Below are 20,000 nucleotides of genomic sequence, written 5' to 3'. Positions count from 1 at the left end.
GGGAGCGCGCGTCACTCACCTGCCGGCGGGACTTGAAGGAGGGGAGGCGCGGCCGCGGCATGACAGGCAGGCAGGGAGACGCGTCGCTGTGATCGCCCCAACATGGAGGAGAAGTTCCGCCGACTCATCTTCGTCCCCATCGCAGCGGTGCTGTGCTTCATGATCGGCTACCAGTACGTGTGTCCGGCGGGGAGCGACGCCTGCTACTTCGGCGGCCACCTGCCGGAGCGCGCCTGGCCGCGCCACGCCGAGGACGACCTCCTGGGCGCGCGCAGCAGGTTCCACTTCACGCCGCGGGACCTGGACAGGCGCGCGGGCTTCGACATCCGCGGGGACGACGTGATGGTGTTCCTGCACATCCAGAAGACGGGCGGCACCACCTTCGGCCGCCACTTGGTCAGGAACATCCAGCTGGAGCAGCCGTGCGAGTGCCTGCCCGGCCAGAGGAAGTGCACCTGTCACCGGCCAGGGAAGACCGAGTCGTGGCTCTTCTCCCGGTTCTCTACCGGCTGGAGTTGCGGCTTGCACGCCGACTGGACCGAACTCACCAGCTGCGTCCCGCTGGTGATGAACAAGAAGACTTCACTCAAGAGGAAGAAGTGAGTTCACTCATTCACACTTTTTTGGTTGCGCCTCCATAATGACATCATTAAATACAGTAGTGTAGTAGACCTAAGTATTCATTAAGTACCACCATGACAACATTAAATACAGTAGTGTAGTAGACCTAAGTATTCATTAAGTACCACCATAATGACAACATTAAATACAGTAGTGTAGTAGACCTAAGTATTCATTAAGTACCACCATGACAACATTAAATACAGTAGTGTAGTAGACCTAAGTATTCATTAAGTACCACCATAATGACAACATTAAATACAGTAGTGTAGTAGACCTAAGTATTCATCAAGTACCACCATAATGACAACATTAAATACAGTAGTGTAGTAGACCTAAGTATTCATTAAGTACCACCATCATGACAACATTAAATACAGTAGTGTAGTAGACCTAAGTATTCATTAAGTACCACCATAATGACATCATTAAATACAGTAGTGTAGTAGACCTAAGTATTCATTAAGTACCACCATCATGACAACATTAAATACAGTAGTGTAGTAGACCTAAGTATTCATTAAGTACCACCATAATGACAACATTAAATACAGTAGTGTAGTAGACCTAAGTATTCATTAAGTACCACCATCATGACAACATTAAATACAGTAGTGTAGTAGACCTAAGTTTTCATTAAGTACCACCATAATGACAACATTAAATACAGTAGTGTAGTAGACCTAAGTATTCATTAAGTACCACCATCATGACAACATTAAATACAGTAGTGTAGTAGACCTAAGTATTCATTAAGTACCACCATAATGACAACATTAAATACAGTAGTGTAGTAGACCTAAGTATTCATTAAGTACCACCATAATGACATCATTAAATACAGTAGTGTAGTAGACCTAAGTATTCATTAAGTACCACCATAATGACAACATTAAATACAGTAGTGTAGTAGACCTAAGTATTCATTAAGTACCACCATAATGACTACATTAAATACAGTAGTGTAGTAGACCTAAGTATTCATTAAGTACCACCATAATGACAACATTAAATACAGTAGTGTAGTAGACCTAAGTATTCATTAAGTACCACCATAATGACAACATTAAATACAGTAGTGTAGTAGACCTAAGTATTCATTAAGTACCACCATCATGACAACATTAAATACAGTAGTGTAGTAGACCTAAGTATTCATTAAGTACCACCATAATGACAACATTAAATACAGTAGTGTAGTAGACCTAAGTATTCATTAAGTACCACCATAATGACAACATTAAATACAGTAGTGTAGTAGACCTAAGTATTCATTAAGTACCACCATAATGACAACATTAAATACAGTAGTGTAGTAGACCTAAGTATTCATTAAGTACCACCATAATGACAACATTAAATACAGTAGTGTAGTAGACCTAAGTATTCATTAAGTACCACCATAATGACAACATTAAATACAGTAGTGTAGTAGACCTAAGTATTCATTAAGTACCACCATAATGACTACATTAAATACAGTAGTGTAGTAGACCTAAGTATTCATTAAGTACCACCATAATGACAACATTAAATACAGTAGTGTAGTAGACCTAAGTATTCATTAAGTACCACCATAATGACAACATTAAATACAGTAGTGTAGTAGACCTAAGTATTCATTAAGTACCACCATAATGACAACATTAAATACAGTAGTGTAGTAGACCTAAGTATTCATTAAGTACCACCATAATGACAACATTAAATACAGTAGTGTAGTAGACCTAAGTATTCATTAAGTACCACCATCATGACAACATTAAATACAGTAGTGTAGTAGACCTAAGTATTCATTAAGTACCACCATAATGACAACATTAAATACAGTAGTGTAGTAGACCTAAGTATTCATTAAGTACCACCATAATGACTACATTAAATACAGTAGTGTAGTAGACCTAAGTATTCATTAAGTACCACCATAATGACAACATTAAATACAGTAGTGTAGTAGACCTAAGTATTCATTAAGTACCACCATAATGACAACATTAAATACAGTAGTGTAGTAGACCTAAGTATTCATTAAGTACCACCATCATGACAACATTAAATACAGTAGTGTAGTAGACCTAAGTATTCATTAAGTACCACCATAATGACATTAAATACAGTAGTGTAGTAGACCTAAGTATTCATTAAGTACCACCATCATGACAACATTAAATACAGTAGTGTAGTAGACCTAAGTATTCATTAAGTACCACCATAATGACAACATTAAATACAGTAGTGTAGTAGACCTAAGTATTCATTAAGTACCACCATAATGACAACATTAAATACAGTAGTGTAGTAGACCTAAGTATTCATTAAGTACCACCATAATGACAACATTAAATACAGTAGTGTAGTAGACCTAAGTATTCATTAAGTACCACCATCATGACAACATTAAATACAGTAGTGTAGTAGACCTAAGTATTCATTAAGTACCACCATAATGACAACATTAAATACAGTAGTGTAGTAGACCTAAGTATTCATTAAGTACCACCATAATGACTACATTAAATACAGTAGTGTAGTAGACCTAAGTATTCATTAAGTACCACCATAATGACAACATTAAATACAGTAGTGTAGTAGACCTAAGTATTCATTAAGTACCACCATAATGACAACATTAAATACAGTAGTGTAGTAGACCTAAGTATTCATTAAGTACCACCATCATGACAACATTAAATACAGTAGTGTAGTAGACCTAAGTATTCATTAAGTACCACCATAATGACATTAAATACAGTAGTGTAGTAGACCTAAGTATTCATTAAGTACCACCATAATGACAACATTAAATACAGTAGTGTAGTAGACCTAAGTATTCATTAAGTACCACCATAATGACATCATTAAATACAGTAGTGTAGTAGACCTAAGTATTCATTAAGTACCACCATAATGACAACATTAAATACAGTAGTGTAGTAGACCTAAGTATTCATTAAGTACCACCATAATGACTACATTAAATACAGTAGTGTAGTAGACCTAAGTATTCATTAAGTACCACCATAATGACTACATTAAATACAGTAGTGTAGTAGACCTAAGTATTCATTAAGTACCACCATAATGACAACATTAAATACAGTAGTGTAGTAGACCTAAGTATTCATTAAGTACCACCATAATGACAACATTAAATACAGTAGTGTAGTAGACCTAAGTATTCATTAAGTACCACCATCATGACAACATTAAATACAGTAGTGTAGTAGACCTAAGTATTCATTAAGTACCACCATAATGACATTAAATACAGTAGTGTAGTAGACCTAAGTATTCATTAAGTACCACCATCATGACAACATTAAATACAGTAGTGTAGTAGACCTAAGTATTCATTAAGTACCACCATAATGACAACATTAAATACAGTAGTGTAGTAGACCTAAGTATTCATTAAGTACCACCATAATGACAACATTAAATACAGTAGTGTAGTAGACCTAAGTATTCATTAAGTACCACCATAATGACAACATTAAATACAGTAGTGTAGTAGACCTAAGTATTCATTAAGTACCACCATCATGACAACATTAAATACAGTAGTGTAGTAGACCTAAGTATTCATTAAGTACCACCATAATGACAACATTAAATACAGTAGTGTAGTAGACCTAAGTATTCATTAAGTACCACCATAATGACTACATTAAATACAGTAGTGTAGTAGACCTAAGTATTCATTAAGTACCACCATAATGACAACATTAAATACAGTAGTGTAGTAGACCTAAGTATTCATTAAGTACCACCATAATGACAACATTAAATACAGTAGTGTAGTAGACCTAAGTATTCATTAAGTACCACCATCATGACAACATTAAATACAGTAGTGTAGTAGACCTAAGTATTCATTAAGTACCACCATCATGACAACATTAAATACAGTAGTGTAGTAGACCTAAGTATTCATTAAGTACCACCATAATGACATTAAATACAGTAGTGTAGTAGACCTAAGTATTCATTAAGTACCACCATCATGACAACATTAAATACAGTAGTGTAGTAGACCTAAGTATTCATTAAGTACCACCATAATGACAACATTAAATACAGTAGTGTAGTAGACCTAAGTATTCATTAAGTACCACCATAATGACAACATTAAATACAGTAGTGTAGTAGTACTAAGTATTCATTAAGTACCACCATAATGACAACATTAAATACAGTAGTGTAGTAGACCTAAGTATTCATTAAGTACCACCATAATGACAACATTAAATACAGTAGTGTAGTAGACCTAAGTATTCATTAAGTACCACCATCAGTTTTCCTGCAGTTATTAGCATTAGTGACAACTCTACATGCTACATGTCACATAATTGATCTGCACTGTCCTAAAACGCTCGGACTAAACAAGCACGTGTAAATATCGTAAATTCCGGACTACTTTTTTCCTAGGCTTTGAACCCTGCGGCTTATAAAACGGTGCGGCTAATTTATGGATTTTTATTCACTGACGGCCATTATGCAAACAGCTGGGGGAAAAAAACAAGCCAAACATTGAAAAGGTGTGTTATTGCGTGTGCTATGGCGCCATCTTTTGGACGAGGTCACTCACTGCAGGTGCTGCTGTGCCCTTCTGGTTAGAGATTCCAACCGTAAGCACCGTCTTCTAGCCGTCCACAGCGTTGCCACTCGTTAATCACTCCGAGCAACGTTTGTGAGTTTTACAATATCGCTAAAACGACTTGTGCTTACTAAACAATAGTGTTTTCGTGCATATTTGCATGCGTTGTCGTAACGTAATCGAGCTAACGGCGTTAGCTATAATGCTAACACGTTTAAAAGTGTTTGTGTCAGTATTAATAACTTACAATGTTTCAGTTTCACACATTTTTCAATAAATTCACCAAAACGTCAGCGCTGAGTCTGTTTAGCTGATTAGAGAGCTAGCTTCCGCAGCTAGCACGTCCATGACCATGACTTCTGTTTTGTTTGACCATCCGTTTTACTGCAATTGAGGGTTTTGATTGATTTGATTGAAACTTTTATTAGTAGGTTGCACAGTGAAGTACATATTCCGTACAATTGACCACTAAATGGTAACACCCGAATAAGTTTTTCAACTTGTTTGAGTCGGGGTCCACTTAAATTGATTCATGATTCAGATATATTCTATCATCATAATACGGTCATCACACAAGATAATCATCAGAGTATATACATAGAATTATTTACATTATTTACAATCCGGGGTGTGGGTTGGGGGGGGGTTAGGTTTGGTTGATATCAACACTTCAGTCATCAACAATTGCATCATCAGAGAAATGGACATTGGAACAGTGTAGGACTGACTTGGTAGGATATGTACAGCAAGTAGTGGACATAGAGAGAGAGATCAGAAAGCATAAGAATAAGTATCTACATTTGATTATTTACATTTGATTATTTACAATCCGGGGAGGTGGGATGTGGAAGGGAGGGTGTTAGTTTAGGGTTGTAAATAGGGATGTAAATAAACATTTACAGAATGTTTCCGTGTAAATAACTCATTTCACAACGTGTATATCTTATAGTCAGTCCAGTGCGGCTGATATATGAAAATATTCTTTTTTTTCTCTCTAATTTAGTGGGTGTGGCTTATATACCGTGCGCTCTATAGTCCGAAAAATATGGTAACTCTTTAAAGGCCTACTGAAAGCCACTACTAGCGACCACGCAGTCTGATAGTTTATATATCAATGATGACATCTTAACATTGCAACACATGCCAATACGGCCGGGTTAACTTATAAAGTGACATTTTACATTTCCCGCCACACTTCCGCTTGAAAACGTCTATGTATGATGACGTATGCGCGTGACGTCTAATTGTTGATACGAAAGTATTCGAACACATTGAATCCAATACAAAAAAGCTCTGTTTTCATCCCAAAATTCCACAGTATTCTGGACATCTGTGTTGGTGAATCTTTTGCAATTTGTTTAATGAACAATGGAGACTGCAAAGAAGAAAGTTGTAGGTGGGATCGGTGTATTAGCGGATGGCTGCAGCAACACAACAAGGAGGACTTTGAGCTGGATAGCAGACGCGCTAGCGTGAGTACAGCTTTGGCTTCCAAACATTTGATCGCTTGCCCGTACGTGCGTGTCGCTATGTGCATGTCACGTACGTAACTTTGGGGAAATATATGTTTCTTGCCGACTCTGATGGCGGCCGGGGTGTCGTCGAAAGCTACAACGCCCGCCGCCGTCCCGTAGCTAAGTTAGCTTCAATGGCGTCGTTAGCAACAGCATTGTTAAGCTTCGCCAAGCTGGAAATTATTAACCGTGTAGTTACATGTCCATGGTTTAATAGTATTGTTGATCTTCTGTCTATCCTTCCAGTCAGGGGTTTATTTATTTTGTTTCTATCTGTATTTGAGCCCGATGCTATCACGTTAGCTCAGTAGCTAAAGAGCTTCGCCGATGTATTGTCGTGGAGATAAAAGTCACTGTGAATGTCCATTTCGCGTGCTCGACTCTCATTTTCAAGAGGATATAGTATCCCAGGTGGTTTAAAATACAAATCCGTGATCCACAATAGAAAAAGGAGAGAGTGTGGAATCCAATGAGCCAGCTTGTACCTAAGTTACGGTCAGAGCGAAAAAAGATACGTCCTGCACTGCACGCTAGTCCTTCACTCTCACGTTCCTCATCCACGAATCTTTCATCCTCGCTCAAATTAATGGGGTAATCGTCGCTTTCTCGGTCCGAATCTCTCTCGCTGCTGGATTAAACAACGGGGAAATGTGAGGAGTCCTTCCTCCGGTGACGTCACGCTACTTCCGGTACAGGCAAGGCTTTTTTTTATCAGCGAGCAAAAGTTGCGAACTTTATCGTTGTTGTTCTCTACTAAATCCTTTCAGCAAAAATATGGCAATATCGCGAAATGATCAAGTATGACACATAGAATGGACCTGCTATCCCCGTTTGAATAAAAAAATTCATTTCAGTAGGCCTTTAAAAGAAACAGTAGTTGAGCTGGAATGTCTTTGAGAAAGCAAGTTGAACAAAACACAATTATTGGGTCAATTATGGCAAATGTGCAGAAATATGCTTCCAGATGTGTGACCCACACACACACACACACACACACACACACACACACACACACACACACACACACACACACACACACACACACACACACACACACACACACACACACACACACATTTGTCATTTAAATTGCTGCGAGGAGAAGCCAGCTCATCCTTTGTAGGTCTGTTTCAATTTGCAGTAATTACAGAAGCCAGCGAGCTAATTCCCAGGAAGTAAATCACTTAAGCGGGCCAGGGTGCTTTGAGGTGTGCCATCTGCGTGTTAAAGGTGCAGAAAGCAAGTCTCCATATGTTGCTAACGGCGTTAAAGAGGGGCCACAATGGAGGTCAGTCAGTGCCAAGAATCCATGGCCCAACCTTTCATCCATCCATCATATTCACTCGGACACTCTTTGGATGAAGAAAGAACCGAATCTCCGCGAGTCAATTGCTCGTCGACAACATTATCGACGCCAAGCTGCAAAATGTGGAACTTGGAGCCAAGCTATTTCGACATAAATGGAGTGCTTACCCAAATAAACCGGAAAAAAACAAGCCGGCCACTTTATATTGATCATGATTAGAGATGCGTTAAAATGTAATATCGGAAATTATCGGTATCGGTTTTTTTATTATCAGTATCGTTTTTTTTTGTTTTTTTTTGTTTTTTTTTATTAAATCCACATAAAAAACACAAGATACACTTACAATTAGTGCACCAACCCAAAAAACCTCCCTCCCCCCATTTACACTCATTCACACAAAAGGGTTGTTTCTTTCTGTTATTAATATTCTGCTTCCTACATTATATATCAATATATATCAATACAGTCTGCAAGGGATACAGTCCGTAAGCACACATGATTGTGCGTGCTGCTGCTCCACTAATAATACTAACCTTTAACAGTTAATTTTACAAATTTTCATTAATTACTAGTTTCTATGTAACTGTTTTTATATTGTTTTACTTTCTTTTTTATTCAAGAAAATGTTTTTAATTTATTGATCTTATTTTATTTGATTCATTTTTTTTAAAAGTACCTTATCTTCACCATACCTGGTTGTCCAAATTAGGCATAATAATGTGTTAATTCCACGACTGTATATATCGGTTGATATCGGTATCGGTTGAGCCATTATCGGACATGATACATGCAGCACGTCATGTATCGTGATCATGTCGGCGTGGCGCCGTAGAACAGTGGCCGTACCAGCAACCTGAGGGTTCCTGGTTCGATCCCCACCTTCTACCAACCTCATCACGTCCGTTGTGTCCTTGAGCAAGACACTTCACCCTTGCTCCTGATGGGTGGTGGTTTCTACCTTCAAGGAACTCAAAGTGCTTTGACAGTATTTCCACATTCACCCATTCACACACTGATGGTGGGAGCTGCCATGCAAGGCCCTAACCACCACCCATCAGGAGCAAGGGTGACGTGTCTTGCTCAAGGACACAACGGACGAGGTTGGTAGAAGGTGGGGATCGAACCAGGAACCCTCAGGTTGCTGGCACGGCCACTCTCCCAACTGTGCCACGCCGACATGATCGTGATACATGATGTGCTGCATGTATCATGATCAATATAAAGTGTCCGGGTTCGTTTTTTCCGGTTTATTTGGGTAAGCACTCCATTTACGTCGAAATAGCTTGGCTCCAAGCTCCACATTTTGCAGCTTGGAGTCTATAATGTTTGTGACCGGCAGGAGATTCGGTTCTTTCTTCATCGTTAATGGACAATTTTAACGTATTTGTTTCGTCTAATAAATTGATAAAAACATCCCGACATGACTTTTTTTTTCTTACATGTTGAACTGTTTAAGACATGGCATGATTAAGGGTAATGGTTAGGGGTGTGGGAAAAAATCGAATTGGAGCCCCTGTCTCGGAAGAAAATGTTTGCCTCGGTGCCCTAAAAAAATGAGCCCTCCTTTAAGGCAACACTTGCCGTGACCTTAAAAAGTAAAAAGTCCAGGCCGGTGTGTTACTACGCTAGAAAAATAGTTCCTCAGTGTTCACTCTTGCAATAACTATGTTGCTACAGTTTGGTTATTATACAGGTTACACAACGTAAACAAAGTATTGTTGAATTTTTTTGAATGCATTTTTAAAGTGATTTAGAGGTAGAATTGACTGCTAACATTAGCCGCGTTGCTAGCCACCAAGAACAAGTCCATTTTTACAAGTTAGAATGCAAAAAAAAAAAACCTTCTGTCTCTCGTAATAATTGTAATTATAGGCAAAAGTGCAGTTCCCCTTTAAATGTCACGACGATTGAATGGATTTGTGAATGTGCCTCTTGTTGGTTGATTCAAATGCTAAGGGCGCCGTCCATCAGGGGGCGCCACGCCAGTGCCACAAATGTTGGAGGAAAAAAACAAAAAAAAAACAACTATTATTTCTAAATACATAAAATAATCCCACGTTAATTAAAATGCAAAGTAAAGCCTATTTAATAGAAATATTATTTGTTACAACATTACGCCCCCCCTCCCCCGGCACGGTGCGACCCCTCCCTTCCCGTATCATGACTCTTTTTGGACGTCACCACATCAAAAAATCAACACAAGATGTCAAAACGGCCAAAACTGTCAGGTGCCCAGGGAAGAAAAAAGAGAAAAGAAGAGGAGAAACGAGAAAAAGACAGAGGTAGCAGGTAGGTAACGTTAGCCTACATGAAATGATTTGTCTGTTACAGAATGTGATAGTAACCTGGCTTTTTAGCATTAAGCTAATGTTACATGATTCGGCAATTGCTAATCAATAAATAGCTAGTTCTGTTTTAACGTCGGGTTAATATTGTGGAGGGGGCTAAATTGTTATGGAAAATAATAATGTAACGTTAGGTAATTACAGTACTCCCTGGTGTACAGTAATTTGTAAGTCATTCTAGTTAATGCAATATTAAAAAGCACAAATAGAGAACTCTGTAGGATCCCCTTTTTTTTGTAACATAGTTGTTAAAGTCATACTGGTTTGATATCTTGTTTTGTGCAGTGCCTTATTTATATTGTATTTTTAATTTATTTTATGCAACTTGTTGACACGTTTTATTTTGTGTTTATGTATGTAAAAAATATTGTATTTCATATATTCATTTTTTGTATTCATTTATTTATCCATATTTTTTTTTATCTTGTTAACTATTCTGATTGTTAATTTGCTTTCTTTAAGTTAAAAAAAGGTCAAAGACAAAGCTATTCGGTTTCTTGTGAGTATATACACTTCACTGCCGATGTGGGGGGGCGCCACCTTTGTTTTCTACCTGTCAACTGTCAGTTTAGCATCTTTGTTTTCTACCCGTCAACTGTCAGTTTAGCATCTTTGTTTTCTACCTGTCAACTGTCAGTTTAGCATCTTTGTTGTCTACCTGTCAACTGTCAGTTTAGCATCTTTGTTTTCTGCCTGTCAACTGTCACTTTAGCATCTTTGTTTTCTACCTGTCAACTGTCAGTTTAGCATCTTTGTTTTCTACCTGTCAACTGTCAGTTTAGCATCTTTGTTTTCTACCTGTCAACTGTCAGTTTAGCATCTTTGTTTTCTACCTGTCAACTGTCAGTTTAGCATCTTTGTTTTCTACCTGTCAACTGTCAGTTTAGCATCTTTGTTTTCTACCTGTCAACTGTCAGTTTAGCATCTTTGTTTTCTACCCGTCAACTGTCAGTTTAGCATCTTTGTTTTCTACCTGTCAACTGTCAGTTTAGCATCTTTGTTTTCTGCCTGTCAACTGTCAGTTTAGCATCTTTGTTTTCTACCTGTCAACTGTCAGTTTAGCATCTTTGTTTTCTACCCGTCAACTGTCAGTTTAGCATCTTTGTTTTCTACCTGTCAACTGTCAGTTTAGCATCTTTGTTTTCTACCTGTCAACTGTCACTTTAGCATCTTTGTTTTCTACCTGTCAACTGTCAGTTTAGCATCTTTGTTTTCTACCTGTCAACTGTCACTTTAGCATCTTTGTTTTCTACCTGTCAACTGTCAGTTTAGATGAAAAGACTTCTGTTGATATTCTTTTGCAATATCCACGTAGACAGCGACCCAGTAAAAACCTGGCGGACGACAACATGAAAGCAGTGAGTGCAGCTTCATCCTGAGTCACTGCAGCTTCCCAGAGACTTTCCTCCAGCTCAGGCTGCTGCATTAGTCACATGTTGTGGGTAGAAAGGTGCACAGTACCTGATGACACCGCCGCTTATTTTCAGCACACCAGGCAAACACACTTCTGAGAGATCCTGTAGAGCAGGCCTGGGCAACTATTTTGACTCGAGGGGACAAATTGAGAGAAAACAATGTGTCTGGGGGCCAGTATATCTATCTTTAGGAACACCTTAGAGAAAACCTCACAATAATGTCTGATTGAATGCTAAAAAAGTTATGACAGACTGCTTCAAAAAAACTGAATGGTATTTTCTCTTTTTTTCTGAATGAGAGACCCAGAAAGTACATGAAAATAAAGAATGCAGGATTTACAATATTAACTATGAAGGATAAAACACTGAATATTGACAACAGATCATGCAAAAGCGCAGATTCCAACCATTGAAATACTTTGTATTAGAGATGTCCGATAATATCGGCAGGCCGATATTATCGGCCGATAAATGCGTTAAAATGTAATATCGGAAATTATCGATATCGTTTTTTTTATTATTGGTATGTTTTTTTATTTTTTTATTTTTATTTTATTTTTTATTTTTTTAAAATCTACATAAAAAACACAAGATATGGGGCGGGGGCGTGGTTATTTACAGCTAGAATTCACCAACTTGAGTATTTCATATATATTTCATATATATATATATATATATATATATATATATATATATATATATATATATATATATATATATATATATATATATATATATATATATATATATATATATATATATATATATATATATATATATTTATATATATTTATATATATATATATATATATATATATATATATATATATATATATATATATATATATATATATATATATATATATATATATATATATATATATATATCAATCAATCAATCAATGTTTATTTATATAGCCCTAAATTACAAGTGTCTCAAAGGGCTGTACAAGCCACAACGACATCCTCGGTACAGAGCCCATATATATATATATATATATATATATATATATATATATATATATATATATATATATATGTGAAATACTTGACTTTCAGTGAATTCTAGGTATATATATATATATATATATATATATATATATATATATATATATATATATATATATATATATATATATATATATGAAATACTTGACTTTCAGTGAATTCTAGGTATATATATATATATATATATATATATATATATATATATATATATATATATATATATATATATATATATATATATATATATATATATATATATATATATATATATATATATATATATATATATATATATATATATTTATTTTATTTACATACAAAAAAATTAAAAATACTTCAATTTCAGTGTTCCGGTGGCTGTCCATTAGATGGCAGTATTGTCCTGTTTAACTTCTCCGTTCATGATGAGTATATCATTTCGGCCGCCATGTCTGTAATTTCCTCGTTCTTCTGCTTCGTCTCCTTGTTGTGTGCGCAGTTGTGCACTCTCTAAAAGCCCTAGATGTTATGACGTCATTGGGCAGGCAAGCTGTCTATATTGTGGGAAAGCGGACGTGAGAACAGGCTGTCCCCACTCAGTCTCAGGTCCGCATTGAGCTGGAGGGGGCGTGGCCTCCAGCTCCGGCTGAATACCGGGAGTTTGTCGGGAGAAAATCTCTGCCGGGAGGTTGTCGGGAGAGGCGCTGAATACCGGGATTCTCCCGCTAAAAACGGGAGGGTTGGCAAGTATGTTGGATAGCAGACGCGCTAGCCGACGCTAGCCGCCGACCGCACGGATGATCGGGTGAAGTCCTTCCGTCGATCGCTGGAACGCAGGTGAGCACGGGTGTTGATGAGCAGATGAGGGCTGGCTGGCGTAGGTGGATAGCTAATGTTTTTAGCATAGCTCTGTGAGGTCCCGTTGCTACGTTAGCTTCAATGGCGTCGTTAGCAACAGCATTGTTAAGCTTCACCAGCCTGGAAAGCATTAACCGTGTATTTACATGTCCACGGTTTAATAGTATTGTTGATTTTCTGTCTATCCTTCCAGTCAGAGATTTATTTCTTTTGTTTCTATATGCAGTTAAGCCCGATGCTATCACGTTAGCTTCGCCGATGTATTGTCGTGGAGATAAAAGTCACTGTGAATGTCCATTTCGCGTTCTGGACTCTCATTTTCAAGAGGATATAGTATCCCAGGTGGTTTAAAATACAAATCCATGATCCACAATAGAAAAAGGAGAGAGTGTGGAATCCAATGAGCCAGCTTGTACCTAAGTTACGGTCAGAGCGAAAAAAGATATGTCCTGCACTGCACTCTAGTCCTTCACTCTCACTTTCCTCATCCACAAATCTTTCATCCTGGCTCAAATTAATGGGGTAATCGTCGCTTTCTCGGTCCGAATCTCTCCCGCTGCTGGTGTAAACAATGGGGAATTGTGAGGAATACTAGCTCCTGTGACGTCATGCTACTTCCACTACAGGCAAGGCTTTTTTTTATCAGCGACCAAAAGTTGCGACCTTTATCGTCGATGTTCTCTACTAAATCCTTTCAGCAAAAATATGGCAATAGATAGATAGAACCTTTATTTAACCAGATAAGAAAACCCATTGAGATCAAGATCTCTTTCACAAGGGTGACCTGGCCAAGAGGTCAACAGCACATGTCACAGAGCAGTTTCAAAATAAATACATTAAGACATACATTTTAAAATACATAAGAGAACTGTAAAACAACAGAGATTTACATCTTTAAAAACAAAAAATCAACGAAATGATCAAGTATGACACATAGAATGGATCTGCTATCCCCGTTTAAATTTAAAAAATTCATTTCAGTAGGCCTTTAATAGCCTTAATTTGCCCAGGTCTGCTACAGAGAGATGCGCATTAGCACAGTCTAAAACATCCACTTTCCCACCGTCAATATTAACAAAGATTAATGACAAAGCTTAACCTAATGCTACTATAACAATCTACAAGGTTAATACAGTTTGCTCCATTTATCTGCTTTCTTTTGTATTTGAAGTTATCATTACATATACAGTACAGTACAGTTTGGACATACCTTCTCATTCAATGCAATGTTTTCTTTATTTCCATGACTATTTACATTGTAGATTGTCACATCAAAACTATGAATGAACACATGTGGAGTTATGTACTTCACAAAAAAAGGTGAAAACATGTTTTATATTCTAGTTCCTTCAAAATAGCCACCCTTTGCTCTGATTACCGCTTTGCACACTCTTGGCATTCTCTCCATGAGCTTCAAGAGGTAGTCACCTGAAATGGTTTTCACTTCACGAGTGTGTTTGAAGCTCATGGAGAGAATGCCAAGAGTGTGCAAAGCAGTCAACAAAAATTGAACATCGATTTAAAAAAATAAAAAATAAAAATTAAAAAGTTGTCATATTGTTGATGTAGATGATCTACTGTATATCTGCCGTTGCCTTATTACTATTTGACTTTATTAAATGTTTGGGTCGAATTTTAATAAACAAAACCAAGTTTATTTTAAATAATATAGAAATGTATCAGAGCTGTTTACTATTTTATAGATGAATGTAGTTAAGGCCCAAGCTGTTTGTTTACATGCTTTTTTTAATTTATCTTTGCTATTTTGGCTTATTGGACCCTAATTAGAATAAAAAGTAAGAATCATCTTTTGATATGATGTACTTAGTCCATAAGTACACAAACGTGTACTTCATGTTTAGTGACATGTTAATTCTTATTTTTACACTTTTTTTTCCCAAATTCCATTGTATGTTATACTCTTCTGACACCACCAGATGGCAGTATAAGTGTCCACATAAGCGGCCATAAGACCCCAATTCAGTAGTGTACACACTTTTGGAAATAAGAGCTAAAAGGTGCTGTCCACGTATGTGGCCACTAAGCCTTTACAGGTTTTAATCATAGAACTGGCACCCGATGTTATTAAAAGGTATTGATTTTGAATCTAGAATGGATTCTGAATCGAGTCGTTACCCCCAAGAATGGAATGGAATGGTGTGGTGCCCAAATATTCAGAGCCCAACTTGCAGGCATTGACTTTATTTTATGCCATAGAGGCGGCGATTGGTGAATTTGAAGCGGCTTGGCGCTAGCTAGCAGGGACGCTACATTGCGTAGAGGATGGTTCCAATTTGGAACACGGCAAAATACAGCAGCAGCCTTCCCTCCATTGCTCCCTCTCCCTCCCCTCTGTTGCAAGTCTTGTTGATTCTATGTAACTCCTTTATGTGTGCTATGGCTATAAGGTTTTTTTCCCCTTGGCCTCAGTCTGGAGTGCAGCTTTTGGGTGAATATTTGTTTACTCTGCCCTTCCCCAACGTTTACCTGTTTCTTACCTTTTTTTGTAAGGGGCTCCGGAAGTTGGCAGACCCGTCAGCGATCCTTTTTCTGAAATGTTTGTCTGATCTTGAATGGGATTGTGCTGAAAATCTCAATTTCCTCTCGGGGATTTATAAAGTACTTCTGAATCTGAAATGCATTATCAAGATACAGCGAGAGAGAAACAATCTACATCCAAATGTATATAATTTAGCCCAAATGTTAGGTTCCGCGAGGATCTGTTATTTTGTGTTGAGTAGCACAGTGTTTTTCAACCACTGTGCCGCGGCATAGTGTGCCGTGAGATACAGTCTGGTGTGCCGTGGGAAATTATCTCATTTTAGAATTTTTTTTTTTTTTGCTTTTTGATGACGTTTAATCAATGTTGGGTTCTGATGTTGATTTGACCATTGAATTTTGGTCATTTCCATACCATTTTTTTACAACACAAATACAACATTGAAACGTAATATTTTTTGACGACGTTTATTTAATTTTAGGTTGTGACGTTTCTGTTGTTGAATTTTGGTCTTTCCCAACCAATTTTCTAATTTCACCTATTTGGGTTAAAAATATGTTTTGCAAAGCAGTAATTAGAGTCTGCAAATGATGTGTTGTGTTGAGTGTCGGTGCTGTCTAGAGCTGGGCAGAGTAACCGTGTAATACTCTTCCATACCAGTAGGTGGCAGCAGGTAGCTAATTGCTTTGTAGATGTCGGGAACAGTGGAAGGCAGGGTGCAGGTAAAAAGGTGTCTAATGCTTAAACCAAAAATAAACAAAAGGTGAGTGCCCCTAAGAAAAGGCATTGAAGCTTAAGGAAGGCTATGTAGAACTGGCTACAAAGTAAACAAAAACAGAATGCTGGACGACAGCAAAGACTTACTGTGGAGCAAAGACAGCGTCCACAAAGTACATCCGAACATGACATGACAATCAACAATGTCCTCACAAAGAAGGATAAAAACAAGTGAAATATTCTTGATTGCTAAAACAAAGTAGATGCGGGAAATATCGCTCAAAGGAAGACATGAAACTGCTACAGGAAAATACCAAAAAACAGGAAAAAACACCAAAATAGGAGCGCAAGACAAGAAGTAAAACACTACATACAGGAAAACAGCAAAACAGTCCAAATAAGTCAGGGGGTGATGTGACAGGTGGTGACAGTACACCTACTTTGAGACAAGAGCTATAGTGATGCATGCTTGGTGATGCTTTAAAGTCATATCCAACAATTGCGACAACCACTTTTTACTGTCAACTGAGTTTCCTTTTTTAATGATTTCTGCTGGTGGTGTGCCTACGCATTTTTTCAATGCCAAAAAATGTGCCTTGGCTCAAAAAAGGTTGAAAAACACTGGAGTAGCCTACTATTGTCACATTCTAAGGTGTCTAATGCTTTAACCAAAAATTAACAAAAGGTGAGTGCCCCTAAGAAAAGGCATTGAAGCTTAGGGAAGGCTATGCAGAACCAAACTAAAACTGAACTGGGTACAAAGTAAAAAAAAAACAGAATGCTGGACGACAGCAAAGACTTACTGTGGAGCAAAGACAATGTACATCCCAACGTGACTTGACAATCAACAATGTCCCCACAAAGAAGGATAAAAACAAGTGAAATATTCTTGATTGCTAAAACAAAGTAGATGCGGGAAATATCGCTCAAAGGAAGACATGAAACTGCTACAGGAAAATATCAAAAAAAAGAGAAAAAGCCACCAAAATAGGAGCACAATACAAGAAGTAAAACACTACACACAGGAAAACAGTCCAAATAAGTCAGGGTGTGATGTGACAGGTGGTGACAGTACACCTACTTTGAGACAAGAGCTATAGTGATGCATGCTTGGTGATGCTTTCAAGTCATATCCAACAATTGCCACGACAACTTTTTACTGCCAAAAAATGTGCCTTGGCTGAAAAAAGGTAGAAGAACACTGGAGTAGCCGACTATTGTCACGTTCTCCGACAAGCTCCTAAAGAAGTCACGACCCAGTTGGACACGTGGCGGCTTTTAAAAACGCAAACTACGCCTCTCGGACTTGGCGACACGGAGCCACGTCTTGGGTCCCTGTGAGAAACCTAAGATGTTGGTAATCTCCACACTCCTTAGGGGGATTAGGGGCACTCGGAGACAGCTTTCATTACAAAAAGGGGAAGAAGATTAATCCACAAATCCAGAACAGAGTCTTTATTTTGGACTAAATGTCTCGGAAGGGACACACTCAGGATGTGCAGCGTTGTGGTTTTGGACTCTGCCCTCCTGGTCCTTGCAGCCTTTCAGAGAGTCCTGTATAGCGTGCCTAGGCTGCAAGGATGCCGACTACTGGCTGGGACTACAAGACGTGCAGACACCTCACAAAGCTGCAAGATTAAGACGCCAAGCAAAGGTTAAGGCTAAGACTCTACAACTACGTAAGCTCGGGGGATGCGAGTGCACTTCCTCAATGCCAGAGTGCACTTCCTCAATGCCTGAGTGCACTTCCTCAATGCCAGAGTGCACTTCCTCAATGCCAGAGTGCAGTTCCTCAATGCCAGAGTGCACTTCCTCAATGCCAGAGTGCAGTTCCTCAATGCCAGAGTGCACTTCCTCAATGCCAGAGTGCACTTCCTCAATGCCAGAGTGCACTTCCTCAATGCCAGAGTGCAGTTCCTCAATGCCAGAGTGCACTTCCTCAATGCCAGAGTGCACTTCCTCAATGCCAGAGTGCAGTTCCTCAATGCCAGAGTGCAGTTCCTCAATGCCAGAGTGCACTTCCTCAATGCCAGAGTGCACTTCCTCAATGCCAGAGTGCACTTCCTCAATGCCAGAGTGCACTTCCTCAATGCCAGAGTGCACTTCCTCAATGCCAGAGTGCACTTCCTCAATGCCAGAGTGCACTTCCTCAATGCCAGAGTGCACTTCCTCAATGCCAGAGTGCACTTCCTCAATGCCAGAGTGCACTTCCTCAATGCCAGAGTGCACTTCCTCAATGCCAGAGTGCACTTCCTCAATGCCAGAGTGCACTTCCTCAATGCCACGCTTCTAATGCAGAAGAAGAAAATGCAAGCAAAATCAACTCCAGAAAGACTTGAAAAACCTTTTACTACAATAAATATATACTTGGTGTGTATATTGTACATATTACATATTGTTATGAAGGTGTCTGTTACTACATTATATATATACTTGGTGTGTATATTGTACATATTACATATTGTTATGAAGGTGTCTGTTACTACATGATATATATACTTGCAGTGTGTATATTGTACATATTACATATTGTTATGAAGGTGTCTGTTACTACATTATATATATACTTGGTGTGTATATTGTACATATTACATATTGTTATGAAGGTGTCTGTTACTACATGATATATATACTTGCAGTGTGTATATTGTACATATTACATATTGTTATGAAGGTGTCTGTTACTACATTATATATATACTTGCAGTGTGTATATTGTACATATTACATATTGTTATGAAGGTGTCTGTTACTACATTATATATATACTTGCAGTGTGTATATTGTACATATTACATATTGTTATGAAGGTGTCTGTTACTACATTAAATATATACTTGCAGTGTGTATATTGTACATATTACATATTGTTATGAAGGTGTCTGTTATTACATTAAATATATACTTGCAGTGTGTATATTGTACATATTACTTATTGTTATGAAGGTGTCTGTTACTACATTATATATATACTTGCAGTGTGTATATTGTACATATTACATATTGTTATGAAGGTGTCTGTTACTACATTATATATATACTTGCAGTGTGTATACTGTACATATTACATATTGTTATGAAGGTGTCTGTTACTACATTATATATATATACCTGCAGTGTGTATATTGTACATATTACAT

At 37.9% G+C, this 20,000-nt stretch overlaps 1 protein-coding gene across 1 annotated transcript in view; it reads left to right on the top strand.

Moving 5' to 3' along the window:
- LOC133652908 (heparan-sulfate 6-O-sulfotransferase 3-B-like) overlaps positions 1-20,000 on the top strand; it is a 26,601-nt gene that overhangs the window by 84 nt on the left and 6,517 nt on the right. The window contains exon 1 of the mRNA XM_062051851.1: positions 1-599. This exon is cut by the window's left edge and continues 84 nt beyond it. Within this exon, the coding sequence (XP_061907835.1) occupies positions 103-599 (497 nt within the window). The 5' untranslated portion in view covers positions 1-102. The remainder of the gene's footprint in view (positions 600-20,000) is intronic.

The sequence above is a fragment of the Entelurus aequoreus genome, linkage group LG07 (genome assembly GCF_033978785.1).
Source record: "Entelurus aequoreus isolate RoL-2023_Sb linkage group LG07, RoL_Eaeq_v1.1, whole genome shotgun sequence".
Classification (NCBI taxonomy): Eukaryota; Metazoa; Chordata; class Actinopteri; order Syngnathiformes; family Syngnathidae; genus Entelurus; species Entelurus aequoreus.
The sequence above is the reverse complement of the archived record's forward strand: the minus strand, read 5'-3'. Positions and strand labels throughout refer to the sequence as shown.